This window comes from Mya arenaria, chromosome 8 (genome assembly GCF_026914265.1).
Source record: "Mya arenaria isolate MELC-2E11 chromosome 8, ASM2691426v1".
NCBI classification, from domain to species: Eukaryota; Metazoa; Mollusca; class Bivalvia; order Myida; family Myidae; genus Mya; species Mya arenaria.
The window spans coordinates 61,566,425-61,593,960 of record NC_069129.1 but is presented as its reverse complement, the minus strand read 5'-3'; the positions used below and the strand labels follow the sequence as shown (position 1 = coordinate 61,593,960).

The following is a 27,536-nucleotide window of genomic DNA, read 5'->3' as shown; positions in this document are numbered from 1 at the left end:
TATTACATACGAGCAGTGTTTATGACTAAAGACTATGTTTGTTTCCGGCTCCCCAATCTACCCTATTTTTGGCCCCGACCCTAATTATTTTTATTGCCTTGAGAACTATTTGTCCGATTTCTTTTTATTAATTTTTTAAAAGTTAAAATTGTGTTTAGGCTTTTAACATGACCAGCGATGCTTTAACTGGTTGTATTATATACTATAGATGTTATTCGGCATACAAATTATTTACAGTTTTTGGAAACTTAAAAATCTCATAAAACAAAATGGCCTAATAAAAAAAAAAAAAAAAAAGAAGAAGACTTTCTGGCTTACCTAACCTACTTTCTGGAGGTATGAAACCGGAACTAAATAATATTTTTGACACTATATGCTATCTGTCAAACGGCAAATGTGCTAACCATAATTGACATTTTTTCTGAAGTCATCGCTGAAAAGAGCGTTCAATTGTCGAAGATTCAAGCTAACATTTCTATTATATTTCTTTACCTAATACATGCATATATAAATAAAAAAAAATACATACTTCAAGGTAGAAGTCTGCATGTCCAGTATTGGATGTTTCCCTACTATTCTTGTGTTACAAATTTTAATGAGAGTTTTATCGTATAGTTCATTAAGTGTGTAAGCGCAAGGAATACCCAATACAGCTTTAGATAGACGAAAAATGTCCAAACAAAGCAACGTATAATAATGGATAGAATCTTAACTTTGGTTTCATGCAGTACAATATAACAGACAAGTATGCAGTGTATGCTTGCATTATGTCATATTATAGTGTTTCAATGTTTTTATTCATTCATAAACGATTACTAGTAAGCAGAGCCTAACCGTGCAATAAATTCCGTGCGTATAAACTACAATAATATCAATAAACGCACGCTTCTTGCTACACTGTAAGCTTGACAACATGTTACAAAACAGCAACTTCATCCAAACCTCAAGATCAGAACTATACAAAACTCGCTTAGCAACTTTAAACCTTACTTGGTAGAGTGGATGCAGTAATAATTACTTATATTACTAATTACAATATCCATATTCTTAAGGTTACAAAATAAATTTTAAATCCACAAGTGTTATTGAATCATTCATTTGTTATACACTTCCCATAGTCACTGTACGCAGCATGGCCTCCTGTCACCTTTAAACCACCCGCACCAGCAAACGTGCAATCTTTGTAAAAGTTCTCCAACAATAGCTCGAATCCAAATTTATCGTAAATTCTTCTTGAAAAATCCGACGATGATTCGCCTTTAACATACACCTTGTCCAAACCGAGGCTCTTAACGAAAGCTAATGCTGTCTGGAACAATTTTGTAGCGATTCCCTTCCGTCGGTAAGCCTCATGCACCCCCAGACCAAAAAAATGCAGGGCCTCTTGGATATCATAGTGCTGGAAGAAATTGGACTTCTCGTGGCAGTAGTTCATATAAGATAGAAACCGCTTCAGCCTGTCGTCGGCAGAATCCGGTACATCGTAGTTCACACCACGGGTTATAGGCGCAATTCCACGTATAGCAATCACCTGTCCACTATTAGCCGACACGACAGCCAGTGATAGACCTTCACTGAAAGCGTGACGCCAGAAGCCGTCGGCGTTGTCATCCCACTGAATACCAAAGGCGGCTCCAACCGGCTCATCTTTCACGAACGAGTCTCTAATAAAACGGATAGCGGATTCTATGATCTCGGGTGAAACCAGCCGGACTTCACCCTCGGGGACCGGATATAAGTCTTTTACCTGTCGAAAAGCCTGAAAGAGGTCATAAAAGAGGTGGTCATTCAATAAATCGGAAGAAATGTGTAAAATTAAAGGGACTCGTTCATGTTTTGGATCAAACTTTGTTTTTCACGGTAGTTCATCTGAAGGTCGACACTTATATTATAATGATTTAACTTTTTAATACCAACATTGCACAAATAATACCATTAATGTATATAAAAAAAAAGGCTGTAGTGAGGTGGGAATCCACGCCGGTCCAGTCAACAACAGAATAGAACACCAAAACTGCTCTCAAATGAGGACTCATATATGTATACAAGCCGAGAAATAACTTTACCTTTCAGCCTTTTCTTTAATCTTGTTCCTAACTATTTTAGAAATCGTGGACTTCAAAAACAATATTTGAGCATATGGCCACAACAAATTGATCATTTGTTCGTCGGATTTGCCGCTCCTAAAATTCGAAAAACGAAAAAAATAAATAAAAAAAAACTTTTTTGCGCCCGCACATACTATTTGGCCGCGCATATTATTTTTATTTTTTTTACTTCTGAATTTCCTCTATTTTCTGAAGTTTTTTTACTTAAAATTTAAACCTGCAACGTCGACTTCGCCCTTTTTTGAAGGTATTTTTATTCCCCGCGAGCAAACTTTCCTCGTGTCAGGACAAAATCAGGTCCGGGTAACCGCAAAACAGCCGATATTTGTTGACAGTTTTTTTTGTCGGGAATATTTTGCAGGACGCACCGTTGTTATTTATTTCCGGTATTAATTTGCAGGATACTTTCAGTTTTCGTAAATGTAAAATACACATTTTTAATTGAAAATCAGTGTCATAGTCAATGGATTATAGTCTTCAGTAAACAACAACAGTTTCACAGCGTCGAAGGCAATAATTATTTATGTGTGTTTTAAGTAATTCATTGTTTTGTACTCAAAATTTAGTATTAAATAATAACTAAATCAGATTTTGAGTGCAAAACTTATATTAAAATACACGGACACTCGACTTACAACAAATGAACATGTTTCCGCGAGTTATTTTTTAAATTCTAAAATGCATTTCTCAGTTTTTAATTCTCAATGTCAAAGTCACTACAACCTTATCATTTCCTTCAAGAGGTTCAAATATAGACCTGACCCAATTTTTGGAAATGCTCAAATGATGAATTACTCTTACTAGTCTAAAAAAAAATCTTATGGGATAGTATTAAGTTACGGGATGAATACAATAGTTTTCTTTTTGGTCTTCGAATAATTGCACGTTACTATGAGGAATGTTGTCTTTACAATATATCCATGCTTAAATTGAACTTAATAGTAAAGCACTGGATCTAATTGCCATTGTTTATATATTGAGACAGATTTTCATGTGATACAATCAAAACCTTTTAATTTATATTTAAACTAAGAACCTATGTTTGCAATTAAAAAGCATTTCTTGACATATTGCATGAAATATTTGGTAAGAAATAAACTTTTTATATTTTTTTTTTTAATTTTTCGCCTTGCGCTCGCCTCTGAATTGCCTGAAATTTAAAAAAAAGTATTTTTTTTTTTTTCGCTCGCTCGCTCCTACTTTTTTTGGGCAAAATCCGTAGAACAAATGATCAATTTGTTGTGGCCTATCTTAACAGTACCGTGATAACATGTAGTTTTAACACTACTAGTGATATGCCACACTTTGATACGTCATAAAAAGTGCAAACAGAACATGAGCGAGACTCTTTAAGGTTGACGCCATGTTTTGTATGATACCGCATTAAACTATTATGATAAGATCGATGTTTGAATGATAAGATTATCACTTTATACATATACATGATTATGATAAATTAATGTATTTTATGGTTGATTTTTGTTTTTGTAGTTCTTTAAATTATTAAAGGCGTAAAGGTGTTATTTTAAATGTTCATGTACGTGCATTCCTTACTGAAATAAATCTATATATCTAATTATATCTATCTAATCTATCTAACATGTAAATACACTGTGGTTCTATGTCAAATGTTTTGATGTCACGGTTTCACAAATCTTATTCTTAATAAGCTATGCCGAAAAAAAAGAAAAACGCCAATTCGAAAATAGATTTCGTGTTCAGGGCTATGATTGTTTCAAATGAATGTGACGACTTTTATTTAACTGTGCCAAAATACACTAAACGCTTTTTAGGCTTCTTGAATATCAGGTGAATAAAGAATCAGTTCATGTCAAGTATTGATTAAATAGAGCAAATGTAGAATACGACCATTATCCAACATACCCCCTCAATGTTTTCTTTGGTCAAAGCTGTCCCCTGTAAGTTAGCCATTTAGTCCACTAGCTACATCACGTGAACCATCATCCGTCCAATCTGTATATATGTGTGTATGTACATGTAAGTTTTTCACAGCATGACTCACAGTAATTTATGCTTAAAGGGAAGCAACTTCTACAAAACCAATACGCCTAACATTACACCGTGTTATCCTTCTTGGGATTTCCCACTAAAGGGAGCATATCTACATTCGCATATTTATAACTACATAAGTCCACTGTCAGAGAGGAAACATTCCGATAAGCAACACACTAGTATTAATTATATAATGGCATTAGCCGCCACCGCCACCGCCGCTGTCATCAATCGCCCTCCTCCACACCCACTACCCAGGGCTCCGGCTCAACCACCGACTTGAGGATGTAGGAGCCTCGGGCGCGCATTTCCGGTTGCAGCTGGAATATCTCATCGATTGTCTCCTCTCGCACCACGCAAAACACAAGGAGCGATCTGAGCCGCGCACAGCTCCGAGCCACCGCCAGCAGCGCATCCTCCAGGGCTGCCGTGTTCCGGGTACGCAGTACCAGCTTCGTAAGTGTCTCGCTGTAGTAGGCGGCCGCCAGCGACACTTGTTCGTGGCACTCCGCGAATGTTTCTAGTTTGAGAGTTCTCACTGGTATAACTGACTTCATAATGATGGGTATCACATTGAATGGGCATGTATGATCGAAACCTAGAGTAACCCTCATTTGAGGGACGTTTAATGTTAGTTTTTCCCAAGCATCTGTAGAAAGATCTGAACCGAACTTTTCTTCACGACGGCACATTATGGACAAATGATTTAATTTTGCTACCCTATCTTCTTGACATAACGCTTCCAAAACATCGTCTGACATACTGCAGTGGTAGAGTCTCAGGTCCGTGATTCCACGGCACTTTTTCACCAACCTCAGAATACACCCTGGTGTCACCTTGCAGACAATTACTTTGTTTTGAATGTCCAAAAACTCCAGTCCGGGATGGTTGTCAGCCAAGAGATTTAATACCTTGTCATCTATAGGTACAGATAATCCACAAAAATCAACGTGTTGCAGACAATTTAATGGGGGTGCTATGTTGTCTGCAACCGGCGAAAAGAGAATGCTTAAGGCGTCCAAAAACTCCTGGCCAGAATAGAACAGCGGATTCTCCCCAGTAAACACAATCTCAAAATCAGTTACCCTCCGTTTTCCGATTTTCGATAGTAGCTCCAACAAGGCGCATGCGTTCTCCCGGTTATGATCAAGCATTTGAATAACCCCGACGAAAACAGACTTGAAATATTTCCCATACTTTTCAACGCCCTTTAAACTGTCTGCATGGCTCGGCAGGAAGAACCAAAAGTCTATGTGCAGCCAAAGCGAGGGATGCTGGAACGCCTCATGCCACGCCTCGCACACCCGCGAGGCCCGGTTCCGGTCGGTTGGGCGCAGGAAGGAAAACACGTGCACCACGATGTCAAGGGGCAACAGTCCCCAGTCAACTCGACTCATAACTAGAAAAGAGGAAAAAAATCATATAGGTCAGGAAAAATGTTTAACTGCATAAAATATGTGAGGATTTTTTTTTCAGAAAGGACAATCATTCGACTGGAGTCCACAGTAGCTCAGTGACATGTATCCGTCTGTGCTCATATTGATATACATGTACATGCATTAGTCAGCAATCGAAACACCATTTAAATATATCATGATCTATCATATGACCACTAGTCCTATTTGGAACAGTTTCTAAGTCACACATATGTTCCACAATGATTTTGTTCACTCGTTCACAATTCTAATGTATATAATAAAATTAAATCATATAAATATTCAAAATAACCTTAAAGAATCAGGATTAATAAATGTCGAAAACAATAGTTCTTATGAAGAATAATATGTTGAATTTGAAAGAAAGGTGAAAAAACACACGGTTTTTCTATGTTATGAGACAACAGTAAATCACAGTTAATCTTTTAGCATTCACCAACCATTTAATAATTTTGCCTTTTCAGCTATTAAATACACGGTTGTTTACTTATTACCAACAATTAATATTTTCTATAAATGCATTATTTAGTAAGAAGTTTATCACTCGAAATTCATGTTCGTTATACATGTGTATGTATTGAATTTGAATAAGAATGTCACTTTAATTATAACACTTACATACCTTAGTTTAAATCAAGGTTTCAGTTGTACTTACAAACTTTAAATGAATACACTGAAGACGCAACCTTGAGATCTATATTCTAAACTTTGATTTAAGGTTACACGTTACTAAATCTTTATTATGCGTCGCCTGGTTCACGTAACTCACTGTTTCGTAATGGTAACAAAACATGATTTAATTATGAAGTAATATCTATAATGTCGCGATTGATGCTAATGATTGAAAGAAACATACCGTTCATCTGTATGTCAGAAATCTAAGCCGATGATAGCGTTATACATGAGATAAAACATAACATGAAAAATGTAACTTACCTCTGTTTCATATCCTACACGGAAATAGGAATGAGTCAGTTCTATAAATAGCTTGTGAAGTATGGCGTACAAGCTGGTCCAAAACTGCTTACTTGTTACAAAAAGCTGGATATGGAAGCTCGCAAGGTAAATAATGTGTGAGGACTATAGAAATACCACCAATAGGTACGATTTTCAATTGTCAATTTGAAATAGCTAATAAACATATTACAAATCACTTCAAAGACTATTTCTGCCACATGAAGATATGATCAGGTAGTCTCTGAGTGAATGTTCGCCTGAACTCGAGGTTAACTGTCTAACTTCTGCACTTTATCTCAATGCTCGACATAATATTGATTTGTGGATTTCATTGATACTTAAAACAGTAAGATGGCCGTCAAATATTTTTATTTTAGTCTTGGTTCCCATCGGTCAGAAAACTTTGTCCGGAATGTTTTACAATTAGTTATTTCTGAAATGTCACTTTAGTCACTTTGTGGGTCTTGCATATTAGCTTATTCCAAGATCGCATCGAAGATGGCCACCAAAGTTTGTTAGATAAATTCACTAGCGGATTCAGGTGTGTGTGTGTGGGGGGGGGGGTGCGTAGTTTACTTTATATTTCTGTATAGGCGAAAAAGAGTAAAGCAATATGCAAAAACGCACAATTTCGTACTAGAAAATGTTAAAAGCTTCTAAGCGGAGTACCCCTAAGCCCTCTGTCAACACTTAGACCCAATTATTTTTTGTTCCGGGGGAGGGGCGCAAGCAAGTCAAAAAGTTACGCCCCCTTAATAGCGCATTAAATCCAGTATCCTCCTCTGAAACGGGCATATAGAGGATATTTGTTTATTTCATTGTAATATCGTATTTTATTTCACGAGTGTCATAGAAAAACATATTTTCACGGGTGGCGAAGCCACGAGTGAAAATGTAGTTTTTTATGTTCACGAGTGAAATTAAATACGATCTTACACTGAAAAAAAACAAATTTTCTGTTTCTTTTATCCTTATTTTCGGAGTTTTATTTGTTTTTTTTATTTATTTCTGAATTACCCCCTTTTTTGAAAAGGGTGGGCTTTACGCCGCTACCCGTGGGGCGCCCCTCATTCATAATTATAGCTGTCAACTTTTCTACTTTCGGTTTGCTGAGAAATAGTTCTCTGCTATTCATTCTTATAGCTTAATTTTCGCTCGTTTTTTATTGCAGAGCTTTATGAACAGTAAACAATGAAGTATTATTAGTGCACATATGTTCCAACAATAATGAAAACACTTTTTATTTTAAGATGGGAATGAATACATAACCAAATTACTACGCCGCGATTTAAAGAATGAAAATTTGGAAGGTCAAATGTGTTAGCAAAACAATTGTGGATACTCATTGGATTTTAACCATTCTTCTTAGTTTAAGACTGCATGTACGCGTGTTTTTATTCAGTCATCTTACTGTCAGAGACCAGTCTGTTTCGCTTTAAAATGTCACGCTAGTTTGTTGACACATTTTTAGGTGTGGGTGGGGTAAAAAATATCGGATCTATTTGTAAATTGTTGTGTGAATTCTCCAGGAAGCTCATTTTACGTACTACAACGGTTAACAGTTCAAAATACATTTGAACGATGATATAAAATTGTATTTATGTTCGAACAGTTGTTTTTGTCTGTAATTTGTTTGGTATGAAAGCAAATGTTCGAACATTCAGCTGCAAAGATCAGTAAAATGTTTGATAAACGGGATAACCGGTAATAAACGGTAAGTTGTTAATTTCCAATTATATATTTATTTAAATTTATAAAATATTTCTTTATTTTTTTTTACATTTTTTGACATAATTTACTGAAGTCCAGTGTTCTGTTTTGATCAAGGCAAGTACATGTAACAACAAAGGAATTTAAAAGTAGTTATGAAAGTTGATATTTTTACTCCTTATTTTGCAGTGAAAATATCACATTGATAACTGTTGTTATTTCACTGTTAAAACACCATATTTCATCGTAAAGCATGAAAGAAAATTGTTTAAGTGATCACTTAAAATACATATTTTAACACTTTACACTGTTCAGATTCAAGTAAATGAATATTTAATATTTTTAACGCCATTTTGAGGGTCAAAAGGTTATTCTTGAGGAAAATGCACTATATGATTAGTTCTGTTTTTATATATTTTTTAATACTTAGTATTTTACTGTGTTTCTACAATTTAAGTCGTGATGGCGTCTAGGTGGGGTCAAGCCATGATGCAGCCAAATTGGCATAGGAAGATATTGCTATACTCAAATAAACAAATCAATGTACATGACATATCGCAATGTAAGACCCGGTAGACAGTAGAGACTGAAATTAGACTTTCGTGTAAAACTAAAAAGAAAAGATACAAACACATTAAAAGAAACGTATACTTATTCTGCAGTGCATACCAAAAAAAATCCAGGGCATTCAGTTATGCCTTATCTTTATGTATCCTCAATGTTTTCAAGTAACTAAAGGAAGGCGTCAATTTTGATATTTGGTCAAAGATTGGTTATATTAACTGCGAAGTTTGAGGATACATGCTAAATGTGGGTGACAGTTTCACGGTCATACATTTTTTTCTCAAAATTATTTAACGTCGCATCGTCACTGTACAACATCGAGTGTTATATTTAAAGGATGTCATGTCCGAAGCCTGTGTGTTGTTTAATTATTATTTGCAGCACCAGTCAATTATAACCACGTCCAACCCCCCCCCCACCCCTACCCCAGTTCCGGGGAAGGAATAGTGGGGACTTTCGGTCCAGCCAATCCCAGGTAAAATCCTAGTCGTGCGGGGACAAATTCCTTGCAAAATCCCCGCAAAATGCCCCCCCCCCCCCCCCCCACTCCGGGTCATCCTAGGTAAGGCCTATTCACCGCTATTTTCGATACTGCGGGGGCCAACCGGAAGGTATAAGCACGGTCAATTTCCCCGCTACTGGAAAGCATAGCTAATAAGATTTACTCGTCTCCGTATAAGATTCTGTTTCTGTTTAAAATAACGCATGACTTAAACACAAAATATGACCTACTATACTTGTGTGGAAAGAGTTAAAGGAGACGAGTCAATATGGCTTATCTTGTCTATGAGCTTTCGAATTTGTAAAGCTCGCGTTATCGTATTGGAGCTGCTTGGACTGTTACTGGTTTCAACCAACCTGGCGCATATTAACACATTATCTTCCATTCCGTAGATGTACTGCCTTTGGACATGTGAATGAAAATTAGTTATCTTGTTATTATTTGTATTGTGTCAGCATACCACGAAAATAGCCAAACTTTTCTCTCTTCAGTCCAATTATTTTGCTGCAGCCATTTGCAATTTCATAAAATACAAAGCTAAATAACAAAAATTGAATTTTTATACAGTCATAGGTTTAAATGACTTATTCGGTATGTAATTTTAGCAAAACAATATGTTTCTTGTTAATATCTGCCTAATTGTAATAAATGTTAGGCAGTGTATGTTAATCTTTTTGCCATAACTATCCATAAGTGTCGCTACAGTATACAGTCAAACCCCGATAGACCCAAACTCGCTTGGCTCGAATTCCTCGATGGCTCGAACTTGATGTAAAGGACCGATTTTTTAAACTGAATGAGAGCATTACCGCTTGGCTCGATTTTTCCGAGGCTCGATGTATTTTCGCTGGTCCCTGGGAGTTCGAGCCAGCGGGGTTCGACTGTATTTTAAAACTAGGACGCTATGCTGCTAGGCGCACGGCCGCTAACTTTACACCACCAAGCCGTTAATGTCACGCCGATTTCTCGCCGCAAGTATGACAGGCTGCCATGCGGCAAATAAATCGCCACTAGGCCGCTAGGCCATCAATTTCTTTCAACTATAAAGACACAACTTGGCCTCAGACACGACACTGCAAGGACACCAGCACGACGCCACGAGGCCAACAGCACTATAACTCCTAGCCACAAGCACCACGCCACTAGGCCACGAGCACGACGCTGCTAGGCAACCAGTACGACAGCACAAGGCAAAAACACGACGACTCTAGCCCACCAGTACGACATCGAAAGGCCACCAGCACCACACCTCTAGGCAACCGGTGTGTCGCCGCTACGGCGCCAGCACAACACCGGCAGGCCACCAGCACATCGCCGCTAAGCCATAAGCTCAACGCCACCAGGTCACCAACACGCCGACACTACGCCACCAGCACGTCATTGACACACCTCGTAATATAGGTTTAATGCCGTAAAACAATTCCTTGCTATTGCTGTTTTTCTACCCGTAAACGAAGCCCTTTCTAAAAAAAATACCAGTAAAATAAGACATGGCTTTTAAGTAAAAGTGAATCATGGTCTTTTTTGTAATCACAGACTAATCAGTTCAGACCAATTGTGTTTGATCTGCAATGAAAACTAAATTGATCCGCTTGAATGTCTGTGTGGCTGAAGGGACAGCAACTCGAATCTTTCTTATTGGTTCCAGGGGCAGTGATTACGAACAGTCTCAAGCCTGGGTTCAGACTCAAGACTTTACATGGCAAAAATTCATTTCATTGTAATTTTCATTCTATCAAAGCATTGATTTGAAATTCACTGAAATGTATTACAATTTAACTGTTTTGCTATTATACACAAATATTTTTGTAAAAGAAATCAAATAACTATGATTTTTTGTTGCTTTTATGAGTCTGAGTCTAGATTTGTACTTGAGACTTGAGTCCCAGGTTAAACTGACAATTTTGGTTGAAACTAAAAGTCATATTCAATTAACGTTTTTATTAAGACGCTGTATTTATACACAGTATGTTTGAACATGTTGAATTCATGGCCATCATTGTCCACTGTGTTACTTTCCTATGGCGATGGGGAAGCGGTCGCAGATACACTGGCTGTCCTCGCAGTGTCTAGCATCGTCCGAACAATTCAACTCGGGATATGCTGGAAGCGTGCAGTTACTTCTGTACACGCACGCTGAAACCGGTATAAGAAACATTTAGTGCATGGCAGGGCGGGTCCAGGTACAAGAACAACTAATCCAATGTTAACAAAAGAAAATACATAATGGTAACCAAATCACGAATAATCAGAAGCACCGTAAGCACCCAGGGTACAAACGAAGTTTATAAATTTATGTTTGATATAGAATCCAACATTGCTTTTTTTGTTTTTAAATTAATGCAGGTCTGTCAGCAGGCTGCATTATGGCTTCACCCGCCATGACTTCATAAAACATCAAAGGTGTCTCCAAATTCCGAAAGAGGCATGTGACAAAGCCTTTTCGAATACCTCGGGTTATCTCGGGGGAATTTTAAATTCCAATGCGATGAAGGCGATGCAAAGAAGAAATTAAATTATACTTGCTTTTGCTTAACTTCAATCGAAAAAATTGTAACATATCCGATAAAATGTATTTTATAAAATATTTCTGATGTAGAAGATACGTACTATCTTTGCCGACGGAGCACGTGCAAAGGCCAGTGGCATAGCCGGGACGTTGCTGGCAGTACTTGTGGTGCGTACTGAAACATTGCGTGGCAATGCAGTCCGCCGTGACAGAGCAATGCTCAGCGTTCGCTGCGAGAAAACAAGTAACTTAATTTATTACATTTTTATTTTTGTTTATTTTTTCACATCGGTTGTGAAGAATGATATGTTTACTTATGGTGAGTCACAATTGTTGGCACGATGCAGGGTTTTGTTTGAGTGTTTGTTTTGTTTTGTTTGTTTGATGAGTGTGGTTTTGTTTTGTAGGTGAAACCGGAGAAGCCAGAAATCCCACTTGTCCACAAACCACAAACCTAATCTGATATACACCCGAGCCGGGAATCGCACCAAGGACGCCCGGTTGAGAAGCGCGTGCACTGTCAACGGCGCTACCCGGACAATCTAACGTTGAGGAATGAGCGCAAAAAGCAGGGTTTATCTGATTCGGTATTGAACGCCACTCAGAGGGCATTTGGTCTTATTCTTAGAAATTTAAGATAGTGCTGTTTAAATGTCAACGCTATATTGAATGACTGGTGATTTTTTGTTCGTCTGAAATACTGTACATTACTGTAAAATTCAGAGCATTTAGCAAAAAGTGACTAAATCGGGGGTTGCCGATACTAATAAAAGTGATACAAGAATTGTCAATATTTTTAACACGTCTCAGACAATTTACAATCCTTCTTAAAAAAGGAATATATACAATGGAACATTTTTATAAAAAAAAATATAAAAGTACTTCAGTATCATAGTAGGCATTTTAGACAATTTTGGCGATATGTGAATGTGAAAAACAACAACACTTAACCCTCTCAGTACGTGGCCTACACGATAAAAAAGTACAATTTTAGTATAATCATTTTAAATATAATATTATATAGCGCTACCTACCGAAATGAGCAATAGCTACGACAGCTCCTACAATACAAAGAAGAGTTTTCATCTTTTGCTTGTTTTCTCTCTGAAAGACGTGTCCGTTAAAGCTTAAATCACACGAACATTCGCTGACTGATAACGCGATGCCTTAAGTGGCATTTTTTTAAATATATATGTTATGATAAGTGTGCGAGGAGATCTTCACGCGTGTGACCTACCACATTGACTGATAAGGACACACAAGCACTTGCTTATCCAATATATAACGCTAGGTTTCGTTATCACATTGAAGACTATATGGCCTATATGGACGCTGATGAACTTTTGTGTTCACACATATTTGTGGGCCAATTTGATTTAATTATTACTAAACGATAAGTCGCCAATGGCATGTATGAACGGTCGCCGATGGCTTGTATGACCGGTCGCCAATGGGTTGTATGACCAGCCGCCGATGGTTTGTATGACACGTCGCCGATGGATTGTATGACCGGCCGCCAATGGCTTGTATGACCGGTCGCCAATAGCTTGTATGACCGGCCGTCGATGGCTTGTATGACCGATCGCCGATGGCTTGTATGACCAGCCGCCGATGGCTTATATGATCGGAGGCCAATGGCTTGTATGACCGGTCGTCGATGGCTTGTATGACCGGTGGCCAATAGCTTGTATGACCGGTCATCGATGTCCTGCATGACCGATCGCCAATGGATTTAACGACCTTTCGCCGAAGGCTTGTATGACCAGCCGCTGATGGTTTGTATGACCAGCGGCCGATGTCTTATAATGATCGGTGGCCAATGGCGTGTATGACCGGTCGTCGATGGCTTGTATGACCGGTCGCCAATAGCTTGTATGACCGGTCGTCGATCGCCTGCATGACCGGTCGCAAATGGATTTTACGACCTTTCGCCGAAGGCTTGTATGACCAGCCGCTGATGGTTTGTATGACCAGCCGCCGATGGCTTTTTTGACCGGTCGCAAATGGCTTGTATGACCAGCCGCCGATGGCTTGTATGATCGGTTGCCAATGGCTTGTATGACCGGTCGTCGATGGCTTGTATGACCGGTGGCCAATAGCTTGTATGACCGGTCATCGATGTCCTGCATGACCGATCGCCAATGGATTTAACGACCTTTCGCCGAAGGCTTGTATGACCAGCCGCTGATGGTTTGTATGTCCAGCCGCCGATGTCTTATAATGATCGGTAGCCAATGGCGTGTATGACCGGTCGTCGATGGCTTGTATGACTGGTGGCCAATAGCTTGTATGACCGGTCGTCGATCGCCTGCATGACCGGTCGCAAACGGATTTTACGACCTTCCGCCGAAGGCTTGTATGACCAGCCGCTGATGGTTTGTATGACCAGCCGCCGATGGCTTGTATGACCGGTCGCCAATGGCTTGCACGGCCAGCCCCCGATGGTTTGTATGACACGTCGCCGATGGATTGTCAGACCGGCCGCCAATGGCTTGTATGACCAGCCGCCAATGGCTTGTATGACCGGCCGCCAATGGCTTGTATGACCGGCCGCCGATGGCTTGTATGACCGGTCGCCAATGGCATGTATGACCAGCCGCCAATAGCTTTTATGACCGGTCGCTTATGGCTTTTATGACCGGTCGCCAATGGCTTGTATGACAGGCCACCGATGTATTGTATGACCAGCCGCCGATGGCTTGAATGATCGGTCGCCAATTGCTTGTATGACCAGCCGCCAATGGCTTGTATAACACGTCGCCAATGGCTTGTGACCAGCCGCCGATGGCTTGTATGACCGGTGGCCAATAGCTTGTATGACCAGCCGCCAATGGCTTGTATGACCGGCCGCCAATGGCTTGTATGACCGGCCACCGATGTATTGTATGACCGGCCGCCAATGGCTTGTATGACCAGCCGCCGATGGCTTGTATGACCAGCCGCCAATAGCTTGTATGACCGGTCGCCAATGAATTGTATGCCATGTCGCCAATGGCTTGTATGACCGGTCGCAAATGGATTCTACGACAGTTTGCCAATGCTTTGTATCAGCAGTCGCCAATGGCTTGTATGACCGGTCGCCTATGGCTTGTATCACCGGTGGCCAATGGCTTGTATCACTGGTGGCCAATGGCTTATATGAACGGCCGCCAATGGCTTGTATGACTGGTCGCCAATGTTTTTTTACGACCGTTCGCCGATGGCTTGTATGACCAGCCGCCGATGGTTTATACGACCATTTGCCAATTGCTTGTACGATCAGTCGCCGGTAGTGTGTAAGACCAGTCGCTGATGATTTGTACGAACGGTCGCGCATGGTTTTTACGACCGCTCCCCGACTGTTGCTCGAACAATGCCAGATAACATCTGAATATAACAGATTGATGCATATATCTGCAACTAGTTGGCAGCTTATAGGCCATTTATCGACGGCAATCAACGACTGGTTGCAGATAAGAGACCGACGTATAGATATTACAGAATTTTGTAAATTTGTTTTAAATTTATTTAATCTCAATGTGAACGTTTAATTTACCTGTTTGAGTTTTCAACACCGAAAAATGATTGTTCATTGAACACCTTCAAGCTTTTTTTTTTTGTATATTTCACACATAAAATTGAGCTTTTATTACGATAACAATGATGAATAGTCTCTTCTCTATGTCTTTGTTTAAACTTCATGATTCAACTACGAAGGGCACGTGCGATTGGTCAAATGGTATGGTGGTCCGCCTATAAAAACGATCCCCCACCAGGGTAAGAGTGTTCTTTTGTATAAGTGTCCGCCTCTCACCAAAATCCCCACCAGGATAAGAGTGGTATAGAAGTCCGCCTCTCGACAAAATCCCCACCAGGGTAAGAGTGGTATAGAAGTCCGCCTCTCACCAAAATCCCCCACCAGGGTAAGAGTGGTATAGAATTCCGACTCTCACCGAATTCCCAACCAGGGTAAGTGTGGTATAGGTGTCCATCTCGCACGGAAATCCCAACCAGGGTAAGAGTGGTGTAGTGGTATAGGTGTCCGCCTCTAACCAAAATCCCAACCAGGATAAGAGTGGTGTAGGAGTCCGCCTCTCACAAAAATGCCAACCAGGGTTAGAGTGGTGTAGTGGTAAAGGTGTCCGCATCTCACCATAATCCCAACCAGGGTAAGAGTGGTGTAGTGGTATAGGTGTCCGCCTCTCACCTAAATCCCCACCAGGGTAAGAGTGGTATAGGAGTCCGCCTCTCACCAAAATCCCCACCAGAGTAAGAGTGGTATAGATGTCCATCCCGGACCGAAACTCCAACCAGGGTAAGAGTGGAGTAGTGGTATAGAAGTCCGCCTCTAACCAAAATCCCCACCAGGGTAAGAGTGGTTTAGGAGTCCGCCTAACACCAAAATCCCAACCAGGGTAAGAGTGGTGTATGAGTCCGCCTCTCACCGAAATCCCATGAAAGGTAAGAGTGGTGTAGTGGTATAGGTGTCCCCCTCTCACCAAAATCTCCACCAGGGTAAGAGTGGTATAGGTGTCCACCTCTCACCGAATTCCCAACCAGGGTAAGAGTGATACAGGTGTTCAGTAGAGACTGAAATTAGACGTTCGTGTAAAACTAAAAAGAAAAAAAAATACAAACACATTAAAAGAAACGTATACTTATTCTGCAGTACATACCAAAACAAATCCAGGGCATTCAGTTATGCCTTATCTTTATGTATCCTCAATGTTTTCAAGTAACTAAAGGAAGGCGTCAATTTTGATATTTGGTCAAAGATTGGTTATATTAACTGCGAAGTTTGAGGATACATGCTAAATGTGGGTGACAGTATCACGGTCATACATTTTTTTTCTCAAAATTATTTAACGTCGCATCGTCACTGTACAACATCGAGTGTTATTTTTAAAGGATGTCATATCCGAAGCCTGTGTGTTGTTTAATTATTATTCGCAGCACCAGTCAATTATAACCACGTTCCCCCACCCCTACCCCAGTTCCGGGGAAGGAAAAGTGGGGACTTTCGGTCCAGCCAATCCCAGGTAAAATCCTTGTCGTGCGGGGACAAACTCCTGGCAAAATCCCCGTCAAATGCCCCCGCACTCCGGGTCATCCTAGGTAAGGCCCATTCACCGCTATTTTCGGCACTTCGGGGCCACCTGGAAGGTTAAAGCACGGCCAATTTTCCCCGCTACCCCCGGTGTATTATAGGACGAAAAGTATTTTGTTTGTGCATATAATGCTTTCGGAGTTTTCTTGCTAGCGCTGTCGTCCTGTTCATTCTCAGATTTCAATGAGATTTGGCACATGCGAATATATTATATGACATGTACTTATTTATTTAACATCTGGAAAGCATAGCTAATAAAATTTACTCGTCTCCGTATAAGATTCTGTTTCTGTTTAAAATAATGCATGACTTAAACACACAATATGACCTACTATACTTGTGTGGAAAGAGTTAAAGGAGACGAGTCAATATGGCTTATCTTGTTTATGAGCCTTCGAATTTGTAAAGCTCGCACTATCGTATTGGAGCTGCTTGGACTGTTTCTGATTTCAACCAACCTGGCGCATATTTACACATTATCTTCCATTCCTTGGATGTACTGCCTTTGGACATGTGAATGAAAATTAGTGATCTTGTTATTATTTGTATTGTGTCAGCATACCACGAAACACCATAATCAACATGTTGAAAACCGTTAATTTATGATAAGTTTAATGTACAATTTTAGGTTATTAAAAAAGTGATTTTATTTATTAACTATGAAGTATTTTTTCCGCGTCATTAGGTCGTTTTATAATTACCTACGCCCGCTTACGGTAACGTCGCTCTGTTCACAGAATGGGTGATCAAGAATAATTGTAAGGTTTTCTTAAATGAAATTAAGAAATTCCATAAGTGTCGCTACAGTTTACAGTCAAGCCCCGTTGGTCCGAACTTACTTGGCTCGAATTCCTCGATGACTCGAACTTGACGTAAAGGACCGTTTTTTTTTAACTGAATGAGAGCATTACCCGCTCGGATCGATTTTTCCGAGGCTCGAGGTATTTTCGCCGGTCCCTGGTAGTTCGAGCCAACGGGGCTCGACTGTATTTTAAAACTAAGACGCTATGCTACTAGGCGCACGGCCGCTAACTTTACACCACCAAGCCGCTAATGGCACGCCGATTTCACGCCGCAAGTATGACAGGCTGCCATGCGGCAAATAAATCGCCATCAGGCCGCTATGCCATTAATTTCTTTCAACAAGGTCATCAGCACGACAACGCTAGGCCACAATAACGACGCATCTTGGCCTCCGCCACGTCACCGCAAGGACACCAGCACGACGCCACTAGTCCACCAGCACGATAACGCCTAGCCACAAGCACCACGCCAATAGGTCACGAGCACGACGCCACTTGGCCACGAGCACGATAACTCCTAGCCACAAAGCGCCACGCCAATAGGCCACAAGCATCACACCACTAGGCCAAGAACAAGATAACTCCTAGCCACAAGCACCACGCCAATAGACAACAAGCACCACACCACTAGGCCACGAGCACGATAACTCCTAGCCACAAGCACCACGCCAATAAGCCACGAGCACGATAACTCCTAGCCACAAGCACCACACCACTAGGCCACGAGCACGATAACTCCTAGCCACAAGCACCTCGCCAATAGGCCACAAGCACCACGCCACTAGGCCACGAGCACCACACCACTAGGCCACGAGCACCACGCCACTAGGCCACGAGCACCACACCACTAGGCCACGAGCACCACGCCACTCGGCCACGAGCACGACGCCACTATGCCACGAACACAACACCACTAGGCCACGAGCACCACGCCACTCGGCCACCAGCACGACGCCACTATGCCACGAGCTTGACACCACTAGGCCACGAGCACCACATCACTTGGCCACGAGCACCACGCCACTCGGCCACGAGCACGACGCCACAATGCCACGAGCACCACGCTTCTAGGCCACCAGCACGACGCTGTAGGCAACCAGTACAACACCACAAGGCAAAAACGCGACGACTCTAGCCCACCAGCACGACATCGCAAGGCCACCAGCACCACACTTCTAGGCCACCGGTGCGTCGCCGCTAGGGCGCGAGCACAACACCCTTAGGCCACCAGCACATCGCCGCTAAGCCATTAGCTCAACGTCACCAGGTCACCAGCACGCTCACACTACGCCACCAGCACGTAATGGACACACTTCGTAATATAGGTTTAATGCCGTAAAACAATTCCACGCTATTGCTGTTTTTCTACCCGTAAACGAAGCCATTTCTAAAAAAAGACCAGTAAAATAAAACAAGGCTTTTTTTAACCGTAAAGTCAATCTTGCCTTTTTTGCAATTACGGACTTATCAGTTCAGACGAATTGTGATCTGCAAAGAAAACTAAACTGATCCGCTTGAATGTCTGTGTGGCTGAAGGGACAGCAACTCGAATCTTTCTTATTGGTTCCTGGGGCAGTGATTACGAACAGTCTCAAGCCTGGGTTCAGACTCAAGACTTTACATGGCAAAAATTCATTTCATTGTTATAATCATTCTATCAAAGCATTGATTTGAAATTTGCTGAACTGTATTACAATTTAAATGTTTTACTTTTATTTGCGAACATTTTTGTAAAAGAAATAAAATAGATATGAATTTTTGTTCCTTCATGAAAAAGGTTTTCTGAGTCTGAGTCTAGACTTGGACTTCAGACCTTTCGTAATCATGGCCCCAGGTCAAACTGACAATTTTGGTTGAAACTACAAATGTCATATTCAATTAACGTATTTATTAAGGCGCTGTATTTATTACACAGTATGTTTGGACATGTTAAATTCATGGCCATCATCGTCCACTGCGTTACTTTCCTATGCCGATGGGAAAGCGGTCGCAGATACACTGGCTGTCCTCGCAGTGTCTAGCATCGTCCGGACAATTCAATTCGGGGTATGCAGGAAGCGTGCAGTCACTTTTGTACACGCACGCTGAAACCGGAATAAGAAACATTTAGTCAATGGCAGGGCGGGTCGAGGTACACGAACAACTAATCCAAAGTTAACAAAAGAAAAGACATAATGGTAACCAAATCAAGAATAATCAGAAGCACCGTAGGCACCCAGGGTACACACCAAGTTCATAAATATATGTTTGATATAGAATCCAACATTTCTTTTTTTGTTCTTAAATTAATTCAGGTCTGTCAGCAGGCTGCATTATGGCTTCACCGCCATGACTTCATCAAACATCAAAGGTGTCTCCAAAATCCGAAAGAGGCATGAGATAAACATGACCACACCTACTTATTATCATAGAGACAAAGGTTGCGATACAAGCAGACGCGGTTGCAATACCTTAGATCTTTAAGAAGAAACCTCCTGGTTCTTTAACGTGTCTGGTGTAAACATGGTCACTGGGATACAACTTTCTTTTTTTCCCAGTACTAATATTTTTATGTCGAGCGCCCGGCCCTATATGACACGAACAGTCGATTGAACCCATCACCTTTCTCACCATAAGAGAACGCTAAACCACATGGCTATCAGAGTCGACATCATTTTTGAGTTTCCACAAAACACATCTATACCCACATAAATTGGCTTTAACCAGGTTGGGCCCCAGGCAACTATTGATAGGGAGCTCATGCATTTGTGATTCTGTTAATACAACAATGCGTGGTAATTAACACATAGCCTTTTCGAATACTTCGGGTTATCTCGGGGGAATTTTAAATTCCAATGCGATGAAGGCGATGCAAAGAAGTAATTAAATTATACTTGCTTTTGCTTAACTTCAATCTAAATAATTGTAACATATCCGATAAAATGTTTTTTATAAAATATTTCTGATGTAGAAGATACGTACTCTCTTCGCCGACGGAGCATGTGCAGAGGCCAGTGGCATAGCCGGGACGTTGCTGGCAGTACTTGTGGTGCGTACTGAAACACTGCGTGGTAATGCAGTCCGCCGTGTCAGAGCATTGCTCAGCGTTCGCTGCGAGAAAACAAGTAACTTAAGTTATTACATTTTTATTTTTGTTTATTTTTTTCACAACGGTTGTGAAGAATGATATGTTTACCTATGGTGAGTCACAATTGTTGGCACGATGCAGGGTTTTGTTTGAGTGTTTGTTTTGTTTTGTTTGTTTGATGAGTGTGGTTTTGTTTTGTAGGTGAAACCAGAGAAGCCAGAAAGCCCAATTGTCCACAAACCACAAACCTAATCTGATATACACCCGAGCCGGGAATCGCACCAAGGACGCCCGGTTGAGAAGCGCGTGCACTCTCAACGGCGCTACCCGGACAATCTAACGTTGAGGAATGAGCGCAAAAAGCAGGGTTTATCTGATTCGGTATTGAACGCCACTCAGAGGGCATTTGGTCTTATCCTTCGAAATTAAGATAGTGCTGTTTTATTGTCAACGTTATATTGAATGACTGGTGATTTTTTGTTCTTCTGAAATACTGTACATTACTGTAAAATTCAGAGCATTTAGCAAAAAGTGACTAAATCGGGGGTTGCCGATACTAATAAAAGTGATACAATAATTGTCAATATTTTAACACGTCTCAGACAATTTACAATCCTTCACAAGAAAGGAATATATACAATGGAACATTTTTATAAAATAAATATAAAAGTACTTCAGTATCATAGTAGGCATTTTAGACAATATTGGCGATATTTGAATGTGAAAAACAACAACATTTGACCCTCTCAGTACGTGACCTACACGATAAAAAAGTATAATTTTAGTATAATCATTTTAGATATAATATTATATAGCGCTACCTACCGAAATGAGCAATAGCTACGACAGCTCCTACAATACAAAGAAGAGTTTTCATCTTTTGCTTGTTTTCCCTCTGAAAGACGTATCCGTTAAAGCTTAGATCACACGAACATTCGCGGACTGATAACGCGATGCCTTAAGTGGCATTTTTATGAAATAGATATGTCATGATAAGTGTGCGAGAAGATCTTCACGCGTGTGACCTACCACATTGACTGATAAGGACACACAAGCACTTGCTTATCCAATATATAACGCTAGGTTTCGTTATCACATTGAAGACTATATGGCCTATATGGACGCTGATGAACTTTTGTGTTCACACATATTTGTGGGCCAATGACAACCGAAGATTAACTCCATTTACTGAAGCTCTTCATTTAGAATACAATCTACATTTTAAGCCAATGAAATTGCAGATAAGAAATCATTTAGTTCTTGTTCAATCATTAAGAATTTCACCTTTCGCGGGTTTCAAAAGGTCCGCCTACTGCCACTCCTCCAATACACATTACCTGCGTCAGATTTTGCGTTGTCAATGTGTCAGCCAATTAGGTTGTATTTAGATGACCTGTTTGAACTGTCGCCGATGGCTTGTATGACCGGCCGCCAATGGGTTGTATGACCAGCCGCAGATGGTTTGTATGACACGTCGCCGATGGATTTTATGACCGGCCGCCAATGGCTGGTATGACCGGTCGCCGATGGCGTGTATGACCGGTCGCCGATGGCTTGTATGACCGGTGGCCAATGGCTTGTATGACCGGTCGTCGATGGCTTGTATGAACGGTCACCGATGGCTTGTATGACCGGTGGCCCAAAGCGTGTACGACCGGCCGTCGATGGCTTGTATGACCGATCGCCGATGGCTTGTATGACCGTTCGCCGATGGCTTATATGACCGGTTGCCAATGTCTTGAATGACCGGTCGTCGATGGCTTGTATGACCGGTGGCCAATAGCTTGTATGACCGGGCGTCGATGGCCTGCATGAGCGGTCGCCAATGGATTTTATGACCTTTCGCCGAAGGCTTGTATGACTAACCGCTGATGGTTTGTATGACCAGTCGCCAATGGCTTGTATGACCGGTCTCCAATGGCTTGTATGACCGGTCGCCAATGGCTTGTATCACCGGTGGCCAATGGCTTGCATCCCTGGTGGCCAATGGCTTGCATCACTGGTGGCCAATGGCTTGTATGACTGGTCGCCAATGGTTTTTACGACCGTTCGCCAATGGATTTCACGACAGTTCGCCGATGGCTTGTATGACCAGCCGCCGATGGTTTATACGACCATTTGCCAGTTGCTTGTACGACCAGTCGCCGGTAGTTTGTAAGACCAGTCGCTGATGATTTGTACGACCGGTCGCGCATGGCTTGTAAGACCGGTCCCCGACTGTTGCTCAAACAATGCCAGATAACATCTGAGTATAACAGATTGATTGACTGCTCGTGCATATATCTGCAACTAGTTGGCAGCTTATAGGCCATTTATCGACGGCAATCAACGACTGGTTGCAGATAATAGACCGACGTTTAGATATTACCGAATTTTGTAAATTTGCTTTAAATTCATTTAATCTCAAAGTGTACGTTTAATTTACCTGTTTGATTTTTTTCAACAACAAAAAATGATTGTTCATTGAACACCTTCAAGTATTTTTTTTGTATATTTCACACATAAAATTGAGCTTTTATTACGATAACAATGATGAATAGTCTCTTCTCTATGTCTTTGTTTAAACTTCATGATTCAACTACGAAGGGCACGTGCGATTGGTCAAATGGTATGGTGGTCCGCCTATCAAAACGATCCCCCACCAGGGTAAGAGTGTTGTTTTGTATAAGTGTCCGCCTCTCACCAAAATCCCCACCAGGATAAGAGTGGTATAGAAGTTCGCCTCTCACCAAAATCCCCACCAGGGTAAGAGTTGTATAGGTGTCCGCCTCTCACCAAAATTCCCCCAGAGTAAGAGTGGTATAGAAGTCCGCCTCTCACCAAATTCTCAACCAGGGTAAGAGTGGTACAGGTGTCCATCTCGCACCGAAATCCCAACCAGGGTAAGAGTTGTATAGGTGTCCGCCTCTCACCAAAATTCCCCCAGAGTAAGAGTGGTAAAGAAGTCCGCCTCTCACCAAAATCCCCACCAGGGTAAGAGTGGTATAGGTGTCCGCCTCTCACCAAAATTCCCCCAGAGTATGAGTGGTATAGGAGTCCGCCTCTCACCAAATTCCCAACAAGGGTAAGAGTGGTATAGGTGTCCATCTCGCACCGAAATCCCAACCAGGGTAGGAGTGGTGTAGTGGTATAGGTGTCCGCCTCTAACCAAAATCCTAACCAGGGTAAGAGTGGTGTAGGAGTCCGCCTCTCCCAAAAATCCCAACCAGGGAAAGAGTGGTGTAGTGGTAAAGGTGTCCGCCTCTCACCAAAATCCCAACCAGGGTAAAAGTGGTGTAGTGGTATAGGTGTCCGCCTCTCACTGAAATCACCACCAGGGTAAGGGTGGTATAGGAGTCCGCCTCTCACCAAAATCCCCACCAGAGTAAGAGTGGTATAGATGTCCATCCCTGACCGAAATCCCAACCAGGGTAAGAGTGGTGAAGTGGTATAGGTGTCCGCCTCTAACCAAAATCCCCACCAGGGTAAGAGTGGTATAGGAGTCCGCCTAACACCAACATCCCAACCAGGGTAAGAATGGTGTATGAGTCCGCCTCTTACCAAAATCCCATGAAGGGTAAGAGTGGTGAAGTGGTATAGGTGCCCGCCTCTCATCAAAATCCCCACCAGGGTAAGAGTGGTATAGGTGTCCGCTTTCACCGAATTCCCAACCAGGGTAAGAGTGTTCTTGTGTTTAAATGTCCGCCTCTCACCAAAATCCCAACGAGGGAAGAGTGGTGTAGTGGTATAGGTGTCCGCCTCTAACCAAAATCCTCACCAGGGTAAGAGTGGTATAGGTGTCCGCCTCTCACCAAAATCCCAACCAGGTTAAGAGTGGTGTAGTGGAATAGGTATCCGCCTCTAACCAAAGTCCTCACCAGGGAAAGAATGGTCTAGTTGTAAGGCTGTCCGCCTCCCATCGAAATTCCCTACCAGGGAAATAGTGGTGTAGTGGAATAGGTGTCCGCCTCTCACCAAAATCTCCACCAGAGTAAGAGTGGTAGAGGTGTCCGCCTCTCGTCAAAATCCCAAGCAGGGTAAGAGAGGTGTAGTGGTATAGGTGTCCGCCTCTCGCCATAATCCCCCACCAGGGTAAGAGTGGTATAGGTGTCCGCCTGTCACCAAAATCCCCACCAGGATTAGAGTATTTTTGTGTATAGGTGTCCGCCTGTCACCAAAATCCCCACCAGGGTTAGAGTATTTTTGTGTATAGGTGACCGCCTCTCACCAAAATCCCCACCAGGGTTAGAGTATTTTTGTGTATAGATGTCCGCCTGTCACCAAAATCCCCACCAGGGTTAGAGTATTTTTTTTGTATAGATGTCCGCCTCTAACCAAAATCCCCACCAGGGTTAGAGTATTTTTGTGTATAGGTGTCCGCCTCTCACAAAAAATCCAAACCATGGTAAGAGTGGTGTAGTGGTATAGGTGTCCGCCTCTCACAAAAATCCCCACCAGGGTAGACTGTTCTTCTGTATAGGTGTCCGCCTCTCACAAAAATCCCCACCAGGGTAATGTGTTCTTCTGTATAGGTGTCCGCCTCTCACAAAAATCCCCACCAGGGTAGAGTGTTCTTCTGTATAGGTGTCCGCCTCTCACAAAAATCCCCACCAGGGTAGAGTGTTCTTCTGTATAGGTGTCCGCCTCTCACAAAAATCCCCACCAGGGTAGAGTGTTCTTCGGTATAGGTGTCCGCCTCTCACAAAAATCCCCACCAGGGTAGAGTGTTCTTCTGTGTAGGTGTCCGCCTAGGGAAACGGACTAGGGAGAGTTATTCTATAAGCTTTTGTCACAATCGAGCTAAAAAAACTAGCATAAACTATTAACTAAGGATGAGTTAAGGTGGTGTGTATAAGAGGACTTGATTAAAGGGAGATGTATTGCGTATAGGCATAACTGATCTATGCTTGCTCGGGTTGAAAGTCTAATTGATAACAGCAGCTTGAACGTTTTGAAGTCACAGAAATACCATAAAAAGCAGTTATTGCAGATTGTCTCGGAATTGGCAAACCAGGTGTAACAAACTCAGAAATGGAGCGTTTCATAACGTTGACGCAAAATTTCTAGAATAACATGTTGGTACGTTATTGGTAATTTTACCGTTTTGCGACGTATTAGACAAACTTGCTGGCCTTAACGAGTCAACGACAAATTATGCTACCACGTCATGAAGTGGGCACAGTGTTTTTCAATGGTGTCGAGCTCAATGGGTTTGGGTTCAGACGAGTCGAGAGCGCTCGGCTTTAAAAAAATGAGAGTGTTTTCTGAACTCTTGTGAGTTGGAAAGGAATATACATTTTGGGCGATAGGGTCATGGTTTGGGGATGAAATCAAGTGTGGCCGAAAACACCTTGATGATGTTCAGTGCAATCTCAGTGCATAAGGCTACATTGACAAGACTTTGCGGCCTAAAGCAGTTCCATTCTTGCAGTTACAGCAACAGTTCTTAAACGGAAGTGACGTCAATGTGTTCCATTGCCCCTTACCAGATATGAACACTATTGAGCATATTTGAGTGGCAGAGTGAGGTCATTGACGACATTAACAACCTGCATGATTAAGCAAAGGCTTACAATCTGGAATATAATCAATCTTTTTGACGTCATTGGACGGTCAATGCGTAAATGCATTATGGCGTGTATTCGTAAATCAACAAGTTTTAACATCAATTCCTACCGATTGGCATGTGAAGATATTTTCTTTTTACCCCCCCCCCCCTCCAAAAGAAAAATAGAAAAAAGATGGTTTTAGTTATATATTCTGATTAAAACATTAAAATGAAACATCACACCCTTTTCTATTAGAAACAATATATTGAAATAACAAACTAACGTAATAAGTGAACACTTTCTTATGCAACATAGTTTAAACCGCTGCCAACGATAAGTGCATATATGTCATGACGCAGTATGTGATACATATAGGCAAATAAGATAACAGTGTTCACCGATTCACCGAGATACATATATGTTGTACCTACTGACGCCAAGATTGAGGTCATTAGACCTCTTAGATATGTTATTAAAGCTAATGATTTACGAGACTACTAATGTAAAATTTAATTATGAGAAACAGTTACAATGCAATAGAACTGTTGTACTTATCACTTTATTCCATAACATATACATTTTTATTCCTTGTTTATAATTTATTCATTTTTGAATGTAATGCAAATTGATTTGAATTGGCATAAGCTGTACGTACATGTATGTAAATAACTATTATGTTCTGTTTTATTTTTATGTTGCCAGGATTACTGATCTTGTTGCCGGCGGTTTCCACGTCGTCGTCCACAGCGTCACACTGTCATGTGTGCTCTCTTGTCAAAGCTTTACCAAACTTGGTAGCTATGTTTGTGAGCATTTGAAATCTACGAAATAGGAATGGCAACCGCTAACGGGTTTTATGCAGTTTTAAATAATTAGCCCTTGAATAAGAATGTCACAAATTGATTATATTCATTTTGTGTACATTTTTATTTCATCCTTTATCATCTGTGGTAACAATGTTTACGGGCAAACTATTTCGACCGATTTTGATAAGCAGCATAATTACATATTTAATACAGATGTTATGGTCATTGACTTGTTTTCTCCACAACTTCACCATATTCACCATGTCAAAATGTAATCAACGAGTGTGCCACAAAATCTCTTCAATTCTCTTTGATTTAAATTTTAAATGAGTGTTGTGCACATGTCAGTGATTTTAGACACGTCGGAGTTAATGTCTTATCTTTATGAAAAGATCCCAAACACACACCTGTTCACTATTTTTTATCTTCATTTTAACAGTTTAACTA

At 41.3% G+C, this 27,536-nt stretch overlaps 4 protein-coding genes across 7 annotated transcripts; all 4 read right to left on the bottom strand.

Annotated features, from left to right (window-relative positions):
* Window positions 1-775: 775 nt before the first annotated feature.
* LOC128243551 (uncharacterized) lies at window positions 776-4,132 on the bottom strand. Its single transcript, XM_052961392.1, has 2 exons — window positions 3,993-4,132; window positions 776-1,759 (listed from the first exon to the last, which is right to left on the bottom strand). Exons 1-2 carry the CDS (start codon window positions 4,038-4,040, stop codon window positions 1,091-1,093), a joined length of 717 nt encoding a protein of 238 aa, XP_052817352.1. The 5' UTR covers window positions 4,041-4,132; the 3' UTR covers window positions 776-1,090.
* Window positions 4,133-4,338: 206 nt separating this feature from the next.
* LOC128243550 (F-box/LRR-repeat protein 8-like) lies at window positions 4,339-6,514 on the bottom strand. Of its 4 annotated transcripts, none has more exons than XM_052961389.1 (2): window positions 6,494-6,514; window positions 4,339-5,520 (listed from the first exon to the last, which is right to left on the bottom strand). In XM_052961389.1, exon 2 carries the CDS (start codon window positions 5,516-5,518, stop codon window positions 4,349-4,351), a length of 1,170 nt encoding a protein of 389 aa, XP_052817349.1. In that variant the 5' UTR covers window positions 5,519-5,520; window positions 6,494-6,514; the 3' UTR covers window positions 4,339-4,348. The 4 variants fall into 4 exon arrangements, with proteins under 4 accessions (XP_052817349.1, XP_052817348.1, XP_052817351.1 ...); XM_052961388.1 differs by lacking the exon at window positions 6,494-6,514 and adding an exon at window positions 6,414-6,480; XM_052961391.1 differs by lacking the exon at window positions 6,494-6,514 and adding an exon at window positions 6,213-6,243.
* Window positions 6,515-11,216: 4,702 nt separating this feature from the next.
* LOC128242466 (uncharacterized) lies at window positions 11,217-12,952 on the bottom strand. The gene is made up of 3 exons (XM_052959623.1): window positions 12,834-12,952; window positions 11,901-12,029; window positions 11,217-11,426 (listed from the first exon to the last, which is right to left on the bottom strand). The coding sequence occupies exons 1-3, from the start codon at window positions 12,883-12,885 to the stop codon at window positions 11,302-11,304; spliced, it is 306 nt and encodes a 101-aa protein (XP_052815583.1). The 5' UTR covers window positions 12,886-12,952; the 3' UTR covers window positions 11,217-11,301.
* Window positions 12,953-19,561: 6,609 nt separating this feature from the next.
* Window positions 19,562-21,701, bottom strand: LOC128242276 (uncharacterized). The gene is made up of 3 exons (XM_052959369.1): window positions 21,581-21,701; window positions 20,650-20,778; window positions 19,562-19,772 (listed from the first exon to the last, which is right to left on the bottom strand). The coding sequence occupies exons 1-3, from the start codon at window positions 21,630-21,632 to the stop codon at window positions 19,648-19,650; spliced, it is 306 nt and encodes a 101-aa protein (XP_052815329.1). The 5' UTR covers window positions 21,633-21,701; the 3' UTR covers window positions 19,562-19,647.
* Window positions 21,702-27,536: the final 5,835 nt, after the last annotated feature.